The 24,294-nt window shown below is 26.0% G+C and overlaps 2 protein-coding genes across 5 annotated transcripts; one reads left to right on the top strand and one right to left on the bottom strand.

Moving 5' to 3' along the window:
* Window positions 1–2,180: 2,180 nt before the first annotated feature.
* Window positions 2,181–5,996, bottom strand: LOC114944592 (uncharacterized). The gene is made up of 6 exons (XM_085485723.1): window positions 5,646–5,996; window positions 5,345–5,493; window positions 3,573–3,699; window positions 3,127–3,240; window positions 2,646–2,943; window positions 2,181–2,511 (listed from the first exon to the last, which is right to left on the bottom strand). The coding sequence occupies exons 1-6, from the start codon at window positions 5,994–5,996 to the stop codon at window positions 2,345–2,347; spliced, it is 1,206 nt and encodes a 401-aa protein (XP_085341849.1). The 3' UTR covers window positions 2,181–2,344.
* A 6,102-nt stretch (window positions 5,997–12,098) lies between these two features.
* Window positions 12,099–23,906, top strand: LOC114944609 (uncharacterized). 4 transcript variants are annotated; one of them, XM_029320601.2, is made up of 5 exons: window positions 12,099–12,407; window positions 21,645–21,715; window positions 21,903–22,019; window positions 22,195–22,495; window positions 22,630–23,906. In XM_029320601.2, exons 3-5 carry the CDS (start codon window positions 21,906–21,908, stop codon window positions 22,797–22,799), a joined length of 585 nt encoding a protein of 194 aa, XP_029176434.2. In that variant the 5' UTR covers window positions 12,099–12,407; window positions 21,645–21,715; window positions 21,903–21,905; the 3' UTR covers window positions 22,800–23,906. The 4 variants fall into 4 exon arrangements, with proteins under 4 accessions (XP_029176434.2, XP_085341875.1, XP_085341877.1 ...); XM_085485749.1 differs by having other exon boundaries at window positions 21,624–21,715; XM_085485751.1 differs by lacking the exon at window positions 21,645–21,715 and having other exon boundaries at window positions 12,099–12,210.
* Window positions 23,907–24,294: the final 388 nt, after the last annotated feature.

The following is a 24,294-nucleotide window of genomic DNA, read 5'->3' as shown; positions in this document are numbered from 1 at the left end:
TCAGTTTTCCATGAGGAATATCGCTATGTACTCCGTGGGCGCGAATTACCGGACACCCTGTATATATATATATATATATATATATATATATATATGTATGTAATATGTATATATAATAATAAATATATATTTTTAAATGCATATCTCTATATATCACTGGTGATGTAACTTCACTCCAATTAGTACAATCGGAATATACATAAAATTTCTATTTAAAGTATGATAAGTAAGAATAAGAAAACCAAATCTCTAAAACATTTATCGTAATACAGCATAATCTTTTTGTAAAAATATCAGAGGTATTAATATATATGTATGTTTGTACGACATAAGCGAAATGTCGTAAATATTACAGAATCAATATACCATTTCTGTTTGTAATATATTTATGCAATTTTTGTAATATTTAAAAAGAAATGACTGAATACTGAACTGAATATTTAAAAAGAAATAAATGACTCAACTGAAAGAAATGCCAATAAATTTCTATTATGTATTTACATAATTTGTATTCTTGCATTTCTATATCACATATTTATAATTTTAATTTACCAAATTTCTACTATGCACAATTTCAATTATTTTTATAATGAAAATACGGCGAATCAAAATTATGTGCATACTTATACTTTCTTGCAATTGATTTTTTCTAATAAGATGATTAACATTAAATTTTATAAAATTAATTAAATTATTATTAATTGAATAATTTGTAACAAATTGATCTGTAAAATGGTTATTAAGTTATCCTTACAATAATGACATTTATTTTTATACGATGGGCGTTATTTAAATTATTCTTAAATTGAGAATAGAACATATCTATTTTATAGTTGTGAAGAAAATAATTCCTACATACAAATAATATATAAAAAAAAACGACGGATTATATATATAACTATGCATTGAGATTTTTCGACGAAAAAACATTATTTTTTTATATACTCAATTGTAATATCAATTGTATAAACATTTAAAGCTCTATTCCTCAAAGTTGCATGTTCGTTAAATTGAGAAATTACTAATAAATATTAATAAAACATATTTGCACTTCATTTTAGTTTATTTTGTAAGTACATTCTCATTTTAATTTTCAATTTTTGCTATTTTGTAAAAAGCTTCTTAGAGTAGAAAATTAAAAATGCAAAACTGCAATTTATTTATTATTTAGAAGTTTTCACAACTATTTTTGTGGACTCTACCCTGGGATTTTGGCCTACCTTTTGTGTTAGTAAAGAAAAAAATTTATTTTATTTGTACAATTTTCAGGTCTCGTTCTATTGTTTGCATTACACTATAGACTATGAATTATCTACGACATAAAATAATAGCAATTTTTGCCTGCTGCGTATGCTAAGTTATTTCTATTACAACTTCATTGATTTTTTTTCTCAATATTATTTTAAAATTGTTTCTATATTCTGCAAAAAAATTTAAATATATTTCTATCAAAACCGACGCTTTATTATTTCTAAGGAAGAGATAAACAGCTTATCTTATATATAATTTATTATGTTATTTATATAAAAACTAGTGTTGAGATGCATATTCATTACAAGATTACATCATAGTTATTTTTTATACTGTTCTCTTCAATTTACTCTAACTTCTAGTTTTAAAATTTAACAATTATGACAACAGAATTCTAATTCTCAATTGTCGTTTATCTTTTGAATTCTACTTTGTCAAATAACTTGTAATTGAAAAAAAATGCAGTAATGTAGCCATCACCAAATATCAAAGTACTTATTGACTGATGAAAGCATTAGAAAATTCTTGTCAACTCTTTATTAAAAAAACCATAATAATATTATATGAGTTTAATCCTTACATAAATTGTCGTTATTCTTATAAAAAAAAAAATTAATTGTGACATATAAAGTCATCAAAACTTATTAAAAAAATCATTGAATCATCTTACAATTAGTGACACTCTATCACTTGCATCGAAGATATTTATCACATATATTACGATATTAATCGATCGAATGAATAATACATAAATATGTGTGTGTGTGTGTGTGTGTGTGTGTGTGTGTGTGTGTGTGTGTGTGTGTGTGTGTGTGTGCATGATTATAAACAATTTTAATATTACTAATACACATTTTTTTGTTAGCTTAAATAATTTGACGTATAATCAATTTTTGATCCGAACTTTTTGTCAGATAATAAATCTCCCTACATGAATTTCTTATGCGCGCTATTTTAGAAGAATTTTCTCTCTTTTGCAAGATATTTACGATGATTTGTTATTGTTTTCCGTAAAATTTATATACATTATATCTTTTGAATTTCAATCCGAACTAAAAAAGAGCAGACACACATTTCTGCACCACTCAAAATATTATAATTTTCGATTACGCAATAATATGTCGCGAACGACTGCGGCATCGTCTGGATAATCCTGTTCTAGCATGTTATTTGGCACATAATGTGTATCTTCAAATTTACAGAAATATTTTCCAGTTTCTGAATTATTTATCCATTCTTTGCATACCGATGTTATAGCACCTAAAATAAAAACGTAAAAATAAAAAATATAGTATCAAATGTATTATGCCATGTAACATAAACAATATGAACAAAAATATCACAGAATATACAGTATATAAAGTATAATGAAGTATTACATATAATACACATACATTGTGGAACGTAACACAGATCATTCTCGATTAACAAAACGTAGTGCGGTTGCGATTTCCAATTATCAATGTTATTTTTCGGTATACATTCCCTTTCAATATCATTCAGAATACAATATGTTTCCTTATGTACAAAGCGTTCAATGTGGCATTCGTTGTGCCACCCAATAATGACTCCAGCAACATCTTTTTGTGTATTATCTTCCATTTTATGCTTGTGTGTAACTATCAATCCAATCGCATATTTTAGATTAGGCGATCTTTTTTTCCGAAACGTTTCATCTGTAGTACATATTTCCTGAAAAATTAGTATAGTTGACGCTTTTATATATATTATGTAATTTATATTAACGTAATAATTTAAATTAAAAATAATTATAATTATAATTAGATTTTTACACGTATATAATTATTATATATGTTACTTTGTTACATATCTTTAATTTTTAATATGTACAATAAGTGAATTCAATTGTCTTACCTCATTATATAAATCTATTGATGTTACTCCATAATTGATATTGTCAAAGGAAAAGCGGCCATATTTCCACAAATCATATATATCACGAATGGTTCTTTCAACCGATATTGACGGCTTTAAAAAAAAATTGTTATTAAATTTTGAATCAAAGTCACTTATTATATATGTAATGATTAAATTCAAATTATAAATGTGTGTAAAAAAAAATACATTTAAATATATTTTCGAAACTATATAATCTAAAACTAATGTTATATATTATATGCTCTTTTTAATTTATTAGAATTAAGCTTATTGATTTCAATGTTCTTAAAATATTTTACAGAGAAAACATTGCTGATTATGTCTTTTATATCAAACATCGCTGCATTAAACGTCCGTCCAGTTATAAACATCAGAAAGCAAAAGTGTAAAACTACCAATATTTTATATAAATAATTACTTACGATACGTGTTTCTCTGTATTCATCTTGAGGCGACACTCTTTGGCATTTTCTTATGTTAGAAATCTTTGCATTATCTGAATTATCTGTCCATTCAAACGTGAAACATTCTGTATTTTCTGTACAATTTCTGTATAAACAATAAAGAAATAACATGTTCATGTACATCAGTGCGTAATGTAGATGTTTAAAAATAATATTCATTCAATGATAAATTGTTTAGAAAAATGCTATATCACTATGTATAATTAAATATTATATTAATATTATATTTTATTTAATATTTTTTGGAATAGTTTATTTGTATAATTTAAGATGCATAACAAAAATAATTATGACTTTTAAAGATATTTATGAGTTTTAACTTTATTTAATTTAATTTAAAATTTTATAAATAAGATTGTCCAATTCTCTTGTCGACTTCTTAATTTTAAATCATTCTGCACGTAAAAATATGTATTAAATAAAACATATCAATGAAAAAAATAATCCACGAAATATATCGGATGTCTGGTAATACGCGTTTCACACGTTAATGGGAGATTTCTGAGGCAATATGGAGATGATTTTTTCTCGGCGAAAATGTCGAAAAAACTCATAATTTTTTTAATATTTCCAATTTTTGAGATTATGTATCTTTGTAACTAAGCCTTACATTAAAATTCTATTAAAGTCAACTTTATCTAAAATTAACTAAAAAATGTAGTTTTGTTGACAATTTATTTTTACAAAACTTAGTTTACAAAAAAGATCGTATTTTCAATCGTTTATAACTCGAAACTTATTGGTGCCTAAACATTTCACTGAAAAACAATCGTCTCCAAATCACCTCAAAAATCTTCCATTAATGTGTGAAACATGAATCACCGGAGACCCTGTATATAAACTTACATTAGTATATAGTATAAAATTGTTGTTTTAGAAAAAAGCTATATTTTACTATGTATAATTAAATATTATATTAATATTATATTTTGTTATCTATTTTTTAGAATAGTTTAATTGCATAACTTAAGGTACATAACAAAAATAATTATAACTTTTAAAGATATTTATAAGTTTTAACTTTATGCAAAAACGAAGATTTTTCAATAATATTATATTTTAAACATTGACTTATATTATAATGCAACAAATATAATATTTGAGAGAGAAACCATGAACAAACATATTTTTAATTGTGTCACAAACAACCACAATATATTAATATTTAGAAAATATCGTTAATATTATTAAATTTAAACTTGTATATTATAAATAAAAAATAATATACAGTGAATTATATATAGGCCTTTTGATGAGTGTAAAATAGCTATTAATATAAACAACTTTAATTATTTAAAAAAATTACAATCTTTAAATAGAGAACGTTTCAACATTCACTGTTGTCTCTTCAGCCGCTATCATATGAAAATTAGATTACAAACAGAAAGAAATAAATAGTCAAAAATTTTTTTCGAAATGACGCTAAGGTTTGTTACAAACACTTATTTTTATGCTATGTGAATATCTGTACGTTGTGATTGTTTGTGACATATTTAATAAATATATATATAATTGTCTGCAGTACTACTCAACTGTTTAATTTGTTGCAATATTACACAAGTCAGCACCCCTAAATTATTTTTAAGCTGTAAAATATAATAATTAATTAATATGTATAATAATAAAGTACTATATACACATGTGAGTATTGCTGTATAACTATTTGTGCGTATAGTACGAATACTCGACAAAATAAATAAAAATAATTTCAAAGATAAAATTATATATACCTGGATTGCCAAAGCAAATGTGTATGTCTAGTATAATTATCGTCTATATCGTGTTTTGTTGTTATAACATGTAAACCCAATTTATTTGCAACGCAGATATATATTGCCAACCACAACGTTTGTTTATAATATAATGTGTCTTCTTTAGTCTGTCAAAGAATAATAAGCGTGAAAATATAGTAAAAAGAATTACAATAGAGAATTAATATTATATTTATGATACATTAAAAAATTATATATATATATATATATATATATATATATATATATATATAATTCATGATAGATAAAAAAAACATACATGTAAAACTTCAAATACCGAGAACTTATAAATAGGTAACCTATTTATTTGGTTCGGTTCCATCCATGATTTATAAGAGTCAAAACTTATGATAATTTTGTCGAGTACATCCTTAATCGACATGGCGTCTTTTTCGCACCAAAAATTCTTATTAATATGATTATTTCTCCAAATGGATAATTGTTCAGGTGGCATGGACAATATTGGATGCTGGAGATATTCATCTTTCAACAACTTTAATACTTCTTGCACGATATTGTCTATGAATTTATCTATATACAACATAGTAATACCCGTATTGGGATGACAATATTGTAATATTAGAACAATTAAATCTTCCAAACGCTCCATATGATTGTATTTTTCTACAATTTTTTTTTTATGTAAAAAATGAATATCTTCATACAGATATCGAAATATTCTTATGCTGTAGTATGTTTCTGTTAAATTGCATTGGCTGAAAAATGTACATATTGTAAAATTAGTACAGGATAATTAATTAAACATATCTATAATTTTTGATGATGTTATAAAATAAATTTAGTCACACACATACCGTGGATTTTGTTGATATATGTTTCTAGTAAGTTCATCACTTAAAATCAACAAATTTAGAGGGTGCTTTTCTGCATGCATATAGAAAGATTTTTTAATATCTTCTTCGAGTAATCTATGATAATAATTCAAGTGAGACATACGAGGCAGATCAAGCCAAAAGTTTTCCGCACATTTCATACTCTCTTTAAAATCTTCAATATTTAAGTCATTAAATTCAATGCCCATTGTGTCTTTACAAAATATCTGTGCAGTAGGCCATCTAAAATTTAAAACACAAAATACTTTTCAAAAATTTCAAAATTTATACTAATAAAGTTAAACTCATCATTTCATATTATTTATTCAAATCAAATAGAAGAAACTGATGATGCACAATGATTCTTAGATTTCGGGAATTCTAAAATGTAAAAAACACAAAACGTTTGCGCAAAATATTATTTTAAATTACATATATATTTACGCATACTATACATTTTTGATTTGTTTTATACAATGTTTTATTCCGACAAACTGATATTTTATGTTTAATGGCGATGTTGTAATAAAATGTTAAATAATAAGAAAATTGATTTTCTATTTTATTACTGCATCATAGCGCAATGAAATATGTACACAGATATATATATATATATATATATATATATATATATATATACATATATATATATTTGTGTAATATATATCAATTATTATATTATATTTATATATGATTATATTATATATATAAATTTTATATTTATATATACATTACAAATGTTAGGTAACCGGTAATTTACATAATTGTTGTTTATATTGTATTAAAGTGTCAGTGAGTTCTCTCCAAAAATATTATAAAGTCGATTATTGAGCTGTAATATTTGTTTAGTAGTAATTAAGTAAATACATTTGATATTCGCCCTTTTAATAATTAATTCTTACATTCTCAAATCTGCTCTAGCATACAGATTATTCATTCCGAATTGAGTGTTTCTTTATTTTTAGGAGAAAGTATCCCATTAGCGTTTTAAATCATTCTTCTATATTTTATACCCATTGAACAAGTGTTCCATTCGTCGATTATTATTATATACTTTTCACGTGTACTAAAACTAGTCGACGATCTATAAAAAAAATTTCTTTAAATTCTTTAAATTCCGTGAACTATTTTTAGCATACAATTAACCAATCTAACAGTTATTAATAAAATACCTAAATGTAACAAAAGCATTTAAAAAGAACTCTCGCGCTCCGGATTAGAGCGAAAGCAGAAAAAACTTTAGCACACACAAGAGTAAGGATTTTCCTGTCGCGTCGCGCGGGTTTATTGTATAGCCAGAGAAAGCACAAAGCACTAGCGAGAAACTTTTTCGCATGTGCAATCCTTCGAGTATGGGTATATATACATATCTCTCTGGAACCATTATTGATAGCTCGAGATTTTTTAAATACATGTGTTTATTCATTGATTACTGTACAATTCGTTACGTGTACGCTAAAAATAGCTTACGATATTTGAAGAATTCAAGAAATGTATTTTTTATTAATCGTAAGTTATTTTTATCGTACACGTGACAAATCGAAGAAATGAGAACACTTCATTTCGATGGGTACAGATGTATAATTTGAAGCGCTACTAGAAAACTTTCGCATCCCATACAGCATACAAATTTGCAGCAATATTGCAACAACATTGCAATATTGTACTTTGCATAGCGATATTGCAGAAATATTATACATGCATGAATTTGCAATATAGTTTAAACAACGTTGCAGCAAGATTTCAGAAAGATTATAAAAATAAAATTCACGCAAAAAATTTCAAATTATTCTTATATACCAAAAAATTATTTCTTAAAAAATTGTTTTTATAAAAGTTACGATATTTCATAAATTTTTTAAAGCTAAACAAATTTTCTACTTTATAAATTTCAGCAATAATTTTTTTTAATTTGCAGAATTTTATTTAGAAAGTTTAATCAAGTTATGTTTTAAAACGACACAATATCTGCAAAAATTTTTCGAATTTAAAAAGGCTAAATATAAATAAATTTTAAAATATCTTATATATATATATAAATTCATTTAGATATATTTTAAATGTCAGAATATTATAATAAATTTTTCAAAAAGGCAATATGTTGCGTAAAGTTATTTAAATATATTTTTCGCCAAGTTTTGCAAAGTTCTTTTTTATATGATGTGTCCATCAAGTAAAATAACAAACAAGTTCATACATAAAGAAACTTACTTCTGAGCATATTTTTTCTTCCAGAGAGTTTTATAATGGGACATCCACTCAAATCTCTTGCACGTGGAACTAAAATTCTCAACGTCCCTCAAGCTAATAGTTTCGTTTTCCAGAATACTTAATATAATTTCGTTAGATAAATCCTCTATCGTGATCATTATATAATAATATAAAAATAACTTGCAGCTTTTATCTTAACGAATCGAATGATATTCTATGCATCAACTCCGCTTTGTAGAAAGCACGTGGTTTACTGCATCGTGGACAGCTATAGACTGGAAATGATCAAAATGCTTTGAGAGACGGGTTGGGGGGAACAAAGAAAAAAATCCTAGCAAATACAAAGTAACTACTGTAAACTATTCGTAATAGTTTCACTTTTATTGCAATCTTTATCTTTCACCTTTAAAGAAAGTGTCCTTTTGTCAGATCTCGCCAATGGAACAAGAACAGTAAAAATATGATTTTTAGTATACAATTATTATGAATGGTAGTAATTTAATCAACCAACTCTGGCTATTTAATAATCTTTATCTAATATTCACGACGTTTCGGCCATGGGTTTCGGCCCTTATCAAGTGCTACAAATTATAATAATGACAATTATTAGAAAATTAAAAAATTAATTAAAAAGTAACTGAGTAACAATAAATATTTGCACACATTAATATGTATCTTACCTAAAACACAACTTTCTATATAGAAACTTAATTTCTGATCTTAAAATGTGACATGATATAATGTAAAACAATTAACTATATTATTGTGTTGGTTTCAAGCTCTTTATATACTCATTACTTCGATCAAACTAAACGACCTTTATTAGTTTATCGTAAACAATATTTAGATTATCCGTGTCTTTTTGTAAATTGATTGTGTTGTCAAATTTTTTGATAAAAAACATCTCCGCGATTTCTCTTTTTCGTACATATTTCTCATGATGTAAAATTTCAGGAGCGGACCAATCAAAATCATGACCATTATCGAATTTATGATTACTAATGACTGAATAATTACTATTGTGTACCTTAATGTTATTAAAATGTTCTTTTATGCGTGTGCCTAATTGTCGTTTAGTCTGACCGACGTATGATGAGGAACAATTTGCGCAGTTAATTTTGTATACAACTCCTGTTTTTTCTTTTAAAGGCAAAGGATCTTTGACACGTTTGATTAGTGTATTCAATTTTTTCGGTATACAATAAACACATTGCATGCCCGTAGATTGCAATAATCTCGAAACGTCTTCACTTAGTTCTTTGACGTACGGTAATTTTATGATGCTGTCAAATTTTTCACTGACTAAATTATCATTGTCAACATTGCGATCGTCGTTTTTTCGTGTCTCAAGTAATTTTAGCCTATTTTTTACAAACTTATTAACCTGTAACCAACGGGAACTTACCACGATGTTACGGGTTACCGAAAATCCACAAAATCGATTGTCCATTGCGAATTATAGTGTCTTCATTATGTAGTCCGTTGTATAATCTTTCTAACTACATCCATAAAATACTTGTTAATTCGATTAAGAAACCGGGATCTTTTGTTAAGGATGGTTGGTCCTTTGTCGAGAGTATTAGGAATAAGGTAAAAAAAAAATTCTTGTCAACTCTTTATTAAAAAAACCCTAATAATATTATATGAGTTTAATCCTTACATAAATTGTCGTTATTCTTATAAAAAGAAAAATTAATTGTGACATGAAAAGTCATCAAAACTTATTAAAAAAATCATTGAGTCATCTTACAATTAGTGACACTCTATCACTTGCATCGAGGATATTTATCACATATATTACGATATTAATCGATCGAATGAATAATATATAAATATGTGTGTGTGTGTTTGTGTGCATAATTATATAAAATTTTAATATTACTAATACACATTTTTTCGTTAGCGTAAATAATTTAACGTATTATAATTTTTAATTCGAACTTTTTGTCGGGTAATAAATCTCTCTACATGAACTTCTTATGCGCGCTATTTTAGAAGGATTTTCTCTCTCTTGCGAGATATTTACGATGATTTGTTATTGTTTTCCGAAAAATCTATATACAATGTATCTTATAAATTTCAATTCAAACCAAAAAAGAGCAGACACACAAACTTCTGCACCATTCACAATATTATAATTTGAAATTATTCAATAATATGTCGCGCACGACTGCGGCATCGTCTGGATAATCCTGTTCTAGCATGTTATTTGGCACATAATGTGTATCTTCAAATTTACAGAAATATTTCCCAGTTTCTGAATTATTTATCCATTCTTTGCATATCGATGTTATACCACCTAAAATAAAAACGTAAAAATAAAAAATATAGTATCAAATGTATTATGCCATGTAACATAAACAATATGAACAAAAATATCACAGAATATACAGTATATAAAGTATAATGAAGTATTACATATAATACACATACATTGTGGAACGTAACACAGATCATTCTCGATTAACAAAACGTAGTGCGGTTGCGATTTCCAATTATCAATGTTATTTTTCGGTATACATTCCCTTTCAATATCATTAAGAATACAATATGTTTTCTTATGTACAAAGCGTTCAATGTGGCATTCGTTGTGCCACCCAATAATGACTCCAGCAACATCTTTTCGTGTATTATCTTCCATTTTATGCTTGTGTGTAACTATCAATCCAATCGCATATTTTAGATTAGACGATCTTTTTTTCTGAAACGTTTCATCTGGAGTACATATTTCCTGAAAAATTAGTATAGTTGACGCTTTTATATATATTATGTAATTTATATTAACGTAATAATTTAAATTAAAAATAATTATAATTAGATTTTTACACGTATATAATTATTATATATGTTACTTTGTTACATATCTTTAATTTTTAATATGTACAATAAGTGAATTCAATTGTCTTACCTCATTATATAAATCTATTGATGTTACTCCATAATTGATATTGTCAAAGGAAAAGCGGCCATATTTCCACAAATCATATATATCACGAATGGTTCTTCCAACCGATATTGACGGCTTTAAAAAAAAATTGTTATTAAATTTTGAATCAAAGTCACTTATGATATAATGATTAAATTCAAATGATAAATGTGTGTAAAAAAAAATACATTTAAATATATTTCGAAACTATATAATCTAAAACTAATGTTATATATTATATGCTCTTTTTAATTTATTAGAATTAAGCTTATTGATTTCAATGTTCTTAAAATATTTTACAGAGAAAACATTGCTAATTATGTCTTTTATATCAAACATCGCTGCATTAAACGTCCGTCCAGTTATAAACATGTTATATCCCCCAAAGATATAGATATAACTATTAAAAGGTAACTAGTATTAAGAAATGGGTACTCGTATTACATCCGCAATTACGACAGACACTGACCGCGTTAAAAAACGCATACGATGCGAGGTATACGCGAAATCAGAATTACGACAGATAATGACCGCGTTAAAAACGCATAGAATGCGAGATACACGCGGAACAGAAATTGGTCAACGTGCAAGCAAAGCAGAAGGACTTTGAATCTGCTTCGCTTGCACCTAGATTCTCGACCGGGGAAACCTGTTGCCAGGCACCCCTTCCGATTGGGAAAACTCCAAAAAACAACGATATAAAAAGAGAGTAGAGACGCGACAACTCGCTCAGTCGCAGACACAAACAATCGCTCTAACCACGATCTCGCTAACCGCGCTCGCACTTACAATTAGCATCGACTCGCAGTTGTGCGCGATACGCGGAGTGACAGAAAGTCAGTGCCGCACACCCGGTAAAGCTTCAGTGTATTATTAGTGAAATAAATAAAGGCCAAGTGGTTGAAGTTGAATAAAGAATTTTAATAAGAAAAGTGCAGTGCATTTTCTACAAACACCCGACAAGTCCTGACGCCCCGGATTCCCATCCCAATTTGGCGCGACCCCCTGGTGTCTCTCTCGAGGCACACAACAAACATCAGAAAGCGAAAGTGTAAAACTACCAATATTTTATATAAATAATTACTTACGATACGTATTTCTCTGTATTCATCTTGAGGCGGCACTTGTTGGCATTTTCTTATGTTAGAAATCTTTGCATTATCTGAATTATCTGTCCATTCAAACGTGAAACATTCTGTATTTTCTGTACAATTTCTGTATAAATAATAAAGAAATAACATGTTCATGTACATCAGTGCGTAATGTAGATGTTTAAAAATAAAATTCATTCAATGATAAATTTTTTAGAAAAATGCTATATCACTATGTATAATTAAATATTATATTAATATTATATTTTATTTACTATTTTTTGGAATAGTTTATTTGTATAATTTAAGATGCATAACAAAAATAATTATGACTTTTAAAGATATTTATGAGTTTTAACTTTATTTAATTTAATTTAAAATTTTATAAATAAAATTGTCCAATTCTCTTGTCGACTTCTTAATTTTAAATCATTCTGCACGTAAAAGTATGTATTGAATAAAACATATCAATGAAAAAAATAATCCACGAAATATATCGGATGTCTGGTGACTCGCGTTTCACACGTTAATGGGAGATTTCTGAGGCAATATGGAGACGATTTTTTCTCGGCGAAAATGTCGAAAAAACTCATAATTTTTTTAATATTTCCTATTTTTGAGATTATGTATCTTTGTAACTAAGCCTTACATTAAAATTCTATTAAAGTCAACTTTATCTAAAATTAACTAAAAAATGTAGTTTTGTTGACAATTTATTTTTACAAAACTTAGTTTACAAAAAAGATCGTATTTTCAATCGTTTATAACTCGAAACTTATTGGTGCTTAAACATTTCACTGAAAAAAATTCGTCTCCAAATCACCTCAAAAATCTTCCATTAATGTGTGAAACATGAATCACCGGAGACCCTGTATATAAACTTACATTAGTATATAGTATAAAATTGTTGTTTTAGAAAAAAGCTATATTTTACTATGTATAATTAAATATTATATTAATATTATATTATGTTATCTATTTTTTAGAATAGTTTAATTGCATAACTTAAGGTACATAACAAAAATAATTATAATTTTTAAAGATATTTATAAGTTTTAACTTTATGCAAAAACGAAGATTTTTCAATAATATTATATTTTAAACATTGACTTATATTATAATGCAACAAATATAATATTTGAGAGAGAAACCATGGACAAACATATTTTTAATTGTGTCACAAACAACCACAATATATTAATATTTAGAAAATATCGTTAATATATTATTAAATTTTAACTTGTATATTATAAATAAAAAATAATATACAGTGAATTATATATAGGCCTTTTGATGAGTGTGAAATAGCTGTTAATATAAACAACTTTAATTATTTAAGAAAATTACAATCTTTAAATAGAGAACGTTTCAACATTCACTGTTGTCTCTTCAGCCGCTATCATATGAAAATTAGATTACAAACAGAAAGAAATAAATAGTCAAAAATTTTTTTTGAAATGACGCTAAGGTTTGTCACAAACACTTATTTTTATGCTATGTGAATATCTGTACGTTGTGATTGTTTGTGACATATTTAATAAATATATATATAATTGTCTGCAGTTCTACTCAACTGTTTAATTTGTTGCAATATTACACAAGTCAGCACCCTTAAATTATTTTTAAACTGTAAAATATAATAATTAATTAATATGTATAATGATAAAGTACTATATACACATGTGAGTATTGCTGTATAACTATTTGTGCGTATAGTACGAATACTCGACAAAATAAATAAAAATAATTTCAAAGATAAAATTATATATACCTGGATTGCCAAAGCAAATGTGTATGTTGATTATAATTATCGTCTATACCGTGTTTTGTTGTTATAACATGTAAACCCAATCTATTTGCAACGCAGATATATATTGCCAACCACAACGTTTGTTTATAATATAATGTGTCTTCTTTAGTCTGTCAAAGAATAATAAGTGTGAAAATATAATAAAAAAAATTACAATAGAAAATTAATATTATATTTATGATAGATTAAAAAATTATATATATATATATATATATATATATATATATATAATTCATGATAGATAAAAAAAAACATACATGTAAAACTTCAAATACCGAGAACTTATAAATAGGTAACCTATTTATTTGGTTCGGTTCCATCCATGATTTATAAGAATCAAAACTTATGATAATTTTGTCGAGTACATATTTTATTGATTTTGCATCTTTTTCGCACCAAAAATTCTTATTAATATGATTATTTCTCCAAATGGATAATTGTTCAAATGGCATGGACAATATTGGATGCTGGAGATATTCATCTTTCAACAACTTTAATACTTCTTGCACGATATTGTCTATGAATTGATCTATATACAACATAGTAATACCCTTATTGGGATGACAATATTGTAATATTAGAACAATTAAATCCTCCAAACGCTGCATATGATTGTATTTTTCTAAAATTTTTTTTTTATGTAATAAATGAATATCTTCATACAGATATCGAAATATTCTTATGCTGTAGTATGTTTCTGTTAAATTGCATTGGCTGAAAAATGTACATATTGTAAAATTAGTACAGGATAATTAATTAAACATACCAATGATTTTTGATGATGTTTTAAAATAAATTTAGTCACACACATACCGTGGATTTTGTTGATATATGTTTCTAGTAAGTTCATCACTTAAAATCAACAAATTTAGAGGATGCTTTTCTGCATGCATATAGAAAGATTTTTTAATATCTTCTTTGACTAATCTATGATCATAATACAACTGAGACATACGAGGCAGATCAAGCCAAAAGTTTTCCGCACATTTCATACTCTCTTTAAAATCTTCAATATTTAAGTCATTAAATTCAATGCCCATTGTGTCTTTACAAAATATCTGCGCAGTAGGCCATCTAAAATTTAAAACACAAAATACTTTTCAAAAATTTCAAAATTTATACTAATAAAGTTAAACTCATCATTTCATATTATATATTCAAATCAAATAGAAGAAACTAATGATGCACAATGATTCTTAGATTTCGGGAATTCTAAAATGTAAAAAACACAAAACGTTTGCGCAAAATATTATTTTAAATTACATATATATTTACGCATACTATACATTTTTGATTTGTTTTATACAGTGTTTTATTCCGACAAACTGATATTTTATGTTTAATGACGATGTTGTAATGAAATGTTAAATAATAAGAAAACTGATTTTCTATTTTATTACTGCATCATAGCGCAATGAAATATGTACACAGATATATATATATATATATATATATATATATATATATCTGTGTAATATATATCAATTATTATATTATATTTATATATGATTATATTATATATATAAATTTTATATTTATATATACATTACAAATGTTAGGTAACCGGTAATTTTCATAATTGTTGTTTATATTGTATTAAAGTGTCAGTGAGTTCTCTCCAAAAATATTATAAAATCGATTATTGAGCTGTAATATTTATTTAGTAGTAATTAAGTAAATACATTTGAAATTCGCCCTTTTAATAATTAATTCTTACATTCTCAAATCTGCTCTAGCATACAGATTATTCATTCCGAATTGAGTGTTTCTTTATTTTTAGGAGAAAGTATCCCATTAGCGTTTTGAATCATTCTTCTATATTTTATACCCATTGAACAAGTGTTCCATTCGTCGATTATTATTATATACTTGTCACGTGTACTAAAACTAGTCGACGATCTATAAAAAAAATTTCTTCAAATTCTTTAAATACCGTAAACTATTTTTAGCATACAAGTAACCAATTTAACAGTTATTAATGGAATACGAAAATGTAACAAAAGCATTCAAAAAGAACTCTCGCGCTACGGATTAGAGCGAGAGCAGAAAAAACTTTAGAACACAAGAGTAAGGATTTTCCTGTCGCGTCGCGCAAGCTTATTGTATAGCCAGAGAAAGCACAAAGCACTAGTGAGAAACTTTTTCGCATGTGCAATCCTTCGAGAATGGGTATATATACATATCTCTCTGGAACCATTATTGATATAGCTCGAGATTTTTTAAATACATGTGTTCATTCATTGATTACTGTACGATTCGTTACGTGTACGCTAAAAATAGCTTACAATATTTAAAGAATTCAAGAAATGTATTTTTTATTAATCGTAAGTTATTTTTATCGTACACGTGACAAATCGAAAAAATGAGAACACTTCATTTCGATGGGTACAGATGTATAATTTGAAGCGCTACTAGAAAACTTTCGCATCCCATACAGCATACAAATTTGCAGCAATATTGCAACAACATTGCAATATTGTACTTTGCATAGCAATATTGCAGAAATATTATACATGCATGAATTTGCAATATAGTTTAAACAACGTTGCAGCAAGATTTCAGAAAGATTATAAAAATAAAATTCACGCAAAAAATTTCAAATTATTCTTATATACCAAAAAATTATTTCTTAAAAAATTGTTTTTATAAAAGTTACGATATTTCATAAATCTTTTAAAGCAAAACAAATTTTCTACTTTATAAATTTTAGCAATAATTTTTTTTAATTTGCAGAATTTTATTTAAAAAGTTTAATCAAGTTATGTTTTAAAACGACACAATATCTGCAAAAATTTTTCGAATTTAAAAAGGCTAAAAATAAATAAATTTTAAAATAATTTATATAAATTTATTTTCAAATATTTTAAATGTCAGAATATTATTATAAATTTTTTAAAAAGGCAATATTTTGCGTAAAGTTATTTAAATATATTTTTCGTCAAGTTTTGCAAAGTTCCTTTTTATATGATGTGTCCATCAAGTAAAATAACAATAAAATGTATACATAAAGAAACTTACCTCTGAGCATATTTTTTTTTCCAGAGAGTTTTATAATGGGACATCCACTCAAATCTCTTGCACGTGGAACTAAAATTCTCAACGTCCCTCAAGCTAATAGTTTCGTTTTCCAGAATACTTAATATAATTTCGTTAGATAAATCCTCTATCGTGATCATTATATAATAATATAAAAATAACTTGCAGCTTTTATCTTAACGAATCGAATGATATTCTATGCACTAACTCCGCTTTGTAGAGAGCACGTGGCTTACTGCGTCGTGAACTGCCATAGACTGAAAATGATCAAAATGCTTCGAGAGACGGGTTGGGGGGAACAAAGAAAAAAATCCTAGCAAATACAAAGTAACTACTGTAAACTATTCGTAATAGTTTCACTTTCGGGAATCCGATTCAGCGATTTTCGGATCTATATTTTTCTCTTGCATTCATTTATTTATTTTCCGTAGGGGGGTTAAAGGGGGTATTGAAATTAAATCTCAAATATGAGATTATTTCATATTTAAAATCTTGGCCGTGTCCAAGTAAAATTTGGTGCCTTGTGCACCGGTATTTAATTCTAACGGAAAATTATTTAGTTTCGTTAGGATAACGCATTGTCATCCGCGATTTGGCTCTTGTTGCCCGTCTTATACGTTAAATTTTTATTTATACTTAGCTTTTTTAAATTCGCAAAATTTTTGCAGATATTGTGTCGTTTTAAAACATGACTTGATTAGACTTTCTAAATAAAATTGTGCAAATTAACAAAATTGCAGCTAAAAGTTACAAAGAAGAAAGTTTGTTTAACATTAAAAGATTTATGAAAGATTTTAACTTTTATAATAAACAATTTTTGAAGAAATCATTTTTTGATATATAAGAATAATTTTAGGAATATATTTTTGTTATAATAAGAATAATTTTTTGTTTTATTATCAATATCTACTCGTGCAATTGTAAAAATAATAATATAACTGTTAATAAGGTAATTTTTCGTATAACAATATAATTCAGAAACAAATTTGGAAACCAGAAAAATAATTATTTTATACAAAAAAGTATACATTTTAATTATAACTTCATCAGTAGAGAAATTTCTAAAATTGCACCTAGGATTTCACACATGCGAAAGAGTTTCCTTGTTAGCGCTTCAAGTTATTCTTCTGTACTTATCGAAATAAAGTGTTCTCATTCCTTCGATTTGTCACGTGTGTACGATAAAAATAACTTACGATTAATAAAGAATACATTTCTTGAATTCTTTAAATATCGTAAGTTATTTTTAGCGTGACGAATCGTACAATAATCAATGAATAAACACACGTATTTTAAAAATTTTAACTATCAATTATGGTTTGAGAGAGAAAGAAAATTGCGCCGCGCGGGTTTACTTATATTTATACCCATATTCGAAGAATTGCGAGAAAGTTTCGTGTGTATGAAATAAGCCCCCATTTTTGTAATTTTTAATGTTTTTATAGTTGTTCCAGATTGTTCTATGTTTGTTCTACATTGTTCCAGAGTTATAAATATAAAATTCAAAAAAACAAGACAACAAAAGCAAAAGAACAGTTTTTTATAGCGGTTCCGATTTTTTGAAAAATCCAATTTTTGTTGTAGTTCTGTAATATGTTCTAGTTGTTCTAAACATTGTTTTAAAGTACGAATTCTTCAAAAGATGTATTTACAATAATATAGCAAAAAAGGTTTTTTTTATAGTGGCTCCCCATTTTTTGGTATTCCATTAGTAACTGTTAGATTAGTTACGCTAACACGATACTTTCAACTAAAAATAAAGAAACACTCAATTAGGAATGAAAAATCAGTATGCTAGAGCAGATTTGAGAATGTAAGAATTAATTATTAAGAGGGCGAATTTCAAATGTAATTACTTAATTACTACTAAATAAATATTACAGCTCAATAATCGACTTTATAATATTTTTAGAGAGAACTCACTGACACTTTAATACAATATTAACAACATTTATGTAAATTACCGGTATGCTAACATTTGTAATGTATTTATAAATATAAAATATATATATATAATATAATCATATATAAATATAATATAATAATTGATATATATTACACAGATATATATATATATATATATATATATTTGTGTACATATTTTATCGCGCTATGATGCAGTAATAAAATAAAAAACAAATTTTCTTATTATTTAACATTTTATTACAACATCGCCATTAAACATAAAATATCAGTTTGTCGGAATAAAACAATGTACAAAACAAATCAATAATATAAAGTATGCGTAAATACGTATGTATTTTAAAATAGTATTTTGCGCAAACATCTTGCGTTTTTTACATTTTAAAATTCACGGAATCTAAGAATCATTAATAATCATCAGTTTCTTCTATTTGATTTGAATATATAATATGGGATGATGAGTTTAATTTTCTTAGTATAATTTTTGAAAATTTAAAAAAGTATTTTGTGTTTTCATTTTTAGATGGCCTACTGCACAGCTATTTTGTAAAGATAAAATGAACATTGAATTTAATGACTTAAATATTAAAGAGTTAAAAAAGGGTATGAAATGCGCGAAAAACTTTTGGCTTGATGTGTCTCGTATGTCTCAGATGTATTATTTTCGTAGACTATCCGGAAAAGATATTAAAGAATCTTTCTATATGCATGCAGAAAAGCACCCTCTAAATTTGTTGATTTTATATAATGAACTTACTAGAAACATATATCAACAAGATTCACGGTATGTGTGTAACTACATGTATTTTAAAATATAAAAAATCATTGTTATGTTTAATTAATTATTCTGTAATAATTTTACAATATGTACATTTTTCAGCCAATGCAATTTAACAAAAAGATATTACTGCATAAACATATTTCGATATCTCAACCTGTATCGTGATATTTATTCTTTACATTGGAAAAGAATTGTAGAAAAACCTAATCATATGCAGCGTTTGGAGGATATTATTGTACTAATATTACAATATTGTCATCCCAATAAGGGTATTACTATGTTGTATATAGATAAATTCATAGACAATATTGTGCAAGAAGTATTAAAGTTGTTTAAAGATAAATATCTCCAGCATCCAATATTGTCTATATCACCTGAACAATTATCCATTTGGAGAAATAATCGTATTAATGAAAATTTCTGGTGCGAAAATAACGCAATGTCGATTAAAAATGTACTGGACAAAATTATCATAAGTTTTGACTCTTATAAATCATGGATGGAACCTAATCAAATAAATACGAATCCCTTTTATATATCGCTGGTATGTTAAGTTTTTTATGTATGTTTTTTATTATTTATCATGAATTATAATTTTTTAATTTATCATAAATATAATATTAATTCTCTATTATAATTATTTTCATTATACTTTTACACTTATTATTCTTCGACAGACTAAAAAAGACACATTATATTATAAACAAACGTTGTGGTTGGCAATATATATCTGCGTTGGAAATAGATTAGGTTTACATGTTCTAACAACAGAACACGATATAGACGATAAATATACTCTTAATACACATTTGGTCTGGCAATCCAGGTAAATATATAACTGTAAACAATATATATATATATATATATATATATATATATAAATATATATATTTATTTATTAAATATGTCACAAACAACCACAACGTACAGATATTTACAGCATAGGAAACAACTAATAAATAAACGTTTATTATTACAGACTTTAAACAACCAATATATATATAAATATATATATATATATATATATATATATATGTATATATATATATATATATATAACAGTAAGTGTTTGTAACACACCTTAGCGTCATTTTGAACAACATAATTTTCGACCATTTATTTATTTCTGATTGTAATCTAATTTTCATATGATAGCGGCTGAAGGGACAACAGTGAATGTTGAAACGTTCCGTATTTAAAGAGTGTAATTTTCTTAAATAATTAAAATTATTTATATTTAACAGCTATTACACACTCATCAAAAAGCTTACATATAATTCGCTGTATTATTTTTTATTTATAATATACGAGTTTAAATTTAATAATATTAACGATGTTTTCTAAATATCATTATATTATGATTGTTTGTGATACAATTAAAAATATGTTTCTCCATGATTCCCCTCTCAAATATTTTATTTGTTGCATTATAATATAAGTCGATGTTTAAAAAATATTATGAAAAAATCTACAGTACAGAAAATACAGAATGTTTCACGTTTGAATGGACAGATAATACAGATAATGCAAAGATTTCTAACATAAGAAAATGCCAACGAGTGTCGTCTCAAGTTAGAGACAGAAATGCACGTATGGTAAGTAGTTATTTATATAAAATATTGGTAGTGTTAGACTTTCATTTTATAGTGGTTATAACTGGATGGACGTTTAATGCAGCGACGTTCGATATAAAAGACATAATCAACGATGTTTTCTTTGTAAATTAATTATTAATTCATAATTCTAATAAATTAAAAAAGCATATAATACATAACATTAGTTTTAGATTATAAAGTTTCGAAAATATATTTAAATGTATTTTTTCTTACACACATTTATAATTCGAATTTAATCATTATATATGATATCATAAGTGATTTTGATTCAAAAGACAATTTTTTTAAGCTTATGTCGTCAAGATCGATTGCACCCATTGAGGATATAAGTTATTTGTGGATACATGGCCGCTTTTCCTATTACTTCTCCAGTTATAAATTAGCTTTAGAAATTTATCATGATGAGGTAAGACAATTGAATTTACTCATTGCACATATTATAAATTAAAGATATGTAACAAAGTAACATATATAATAATTATACGTGTAAAAATCTAATTATAATTATTTTTAATTCAAATTATTACATTAATATAAATTACATAATATATATAAAAGCGTCAACTATACTAATTTTTCAGACAATATGTACACCAGATAAAACGTTTCGGAAAAAAAGATCGCCTAATCTAAAATATGCGATTGGATTGATAGTTACACACAAGCATAAAATGGAAGATAATACACGAAAAGATGTTGCTGGGGTCATTATTGGGTGGCACAACGAATGCCACATTGAACGCTTTAAGTATGATAGTACATATTGTAGTATTTCGAATGATGTTACAGAAAAATGTATACCGAAAAATAACATCGATAATTGGAAATCACAACCGCACTACGTTTTGTTAATCGAAAATGATCTGTGTTACGTTCCACAATGTATGTGTATTATATGTAATACTTCATTATACGTTATATACTGTATATTCTGTGATATTTTTGTTTATATTGTTTATGTTACATGGCATAATACATTTGATAGTATATTTTTTATTTTTACGTTTTTATTTTAGGTGCTATAACATCGGTATGCAAAGAATGGATAAATAATTCAGAAACTGGAAAATATTTCTGTAAATTTAAAGATAATCATTATGTGCCAAATAACATGCTAGGACAGCATTATCCAGACGATGCTGCAGTCGTTCGCAGAATATTTTTCAGTAGAAAGAGAAAATTATAAAATTAATACAATAAAAAAAGGCTTTTACACGAGCAAATATGGGTGACAAAATAAAATTACTGTATTTAAATATAAAATTTATAAAAAATTTGTGCAAGACGTTTCGTCACTTACTTGTGACTTCTCAATCGCAAAATTAATTACAATTACATATAATAACGGTCTATAAATTTCATCTTAAAGCTATAATTGTCTTGTTAGCATTATAAAATATACTAATATGTCCATGTTCTTTGTATTAATTTAAATGCTCAGAAATAATTAATGTTCGATCTATGTTAACAATAGCGTACAATTAAACTTTTATACGGAATTTATTAGATATAATTAATATTAGTTAAATTGCAAACACTTACATATTTTTATTATTTGCCTCGATTTCCATTATAATGTGTTATTCTTTATCGACTTCTAGGCTGATTGTATATGCAGTATGTCTCTCATGAGTTTTATATATATTATTTAGAAAAAGGTGAAATTTATTTATATTTTGTTTATTTTGTCTAAAATCGGGAAATATGTCTTGTCCAATAAAGCAATATCATCTATAAGATTCAAACTGTTTTTTTGTTGTTTAATGTGTATTGTGTTTGATTTTAACTTTTTGTAGTAATTACTTTCACAATCTAAAATTCTAACGTCATTCCAATCCATATTATGATTCATGTCAATAATATGTCTAGAAACGACGCTCAACGTCTATACGTATATACGAGCTTATATATCACATTGTTTATAAAATTATAAAATTTTGAGTAGTGCAAAAGTGTGTAAAAAAAGACTTAGCAATAGAAGCTAAATTTCAATAGCAGAATCAAACTTAGCTACAAGAGCTATCGTCTTATGATCATGACTAAGTCCTGGCTATTATAGTTAAAAAATATTTATTGTGATATGAAAACTTATTAGTTGAAATTAAAAGTGCATGTTAACAAAAATAGCTATATACATACATTACGGTGTATGCTTAATAGCTAAAACATTTAGCATGCTAAGGCTAAGTTTTTTTTATACGCGCGAACCTTTGATTGGCTATTAGTCATTACTCGGATACGGATAGTGAAAATGGTTGTGATTGTGATTCTAATAAAATTATATTTATAGCAATATGATATTTTTATTTTAGTTAATAAACATAAATTTCTACACTATGTACAGGATGATTCACTTTAATTGTTCCAGGCAAATATTTTAAAAGGTATGGAAGATATGAATAAATGTTTCAGACAAAAATTTAATGGCTTCGAAGAGACATGGTATGTTCCTTTCGAAGCCATAAAATTATTGTCTGAAACATTTTTTAATATCTTCCATATTTTTTAAAATATTTGCTTGGTGTAATTATGATTCTGGAGTTAGTATAATATGTCTTCTGCAGCAAAATTGATAGTTAAAACAGCAATAATTGCTTAGCATTGATAGCAAAGATTATACAATTATAACTAAAAATTATAACAGTCACAATGGAGATTGGTTAGTTCTAACTTTTTTGTTA

The sequence above is a fragment of the Nylanderia fulva genome, unplaced genomic scaffold (assembly GCF_048542155.1).
Source record: "Nylanderia fulva isolate GAGA-0341 unplaced genomic scaffold, ASM4854215v1 Scaffold39, whole genome shotgun sequence".
Lineage (NCBI taxonomy): Eukaryota > Metazoa > Arthropoda > Insecta > Hymenoptera > Formicidae > Nylanderia > Nylanderia fulva.
This window is presented reverse-complemented; position numbering and strand designations above follow the sequence as displayed.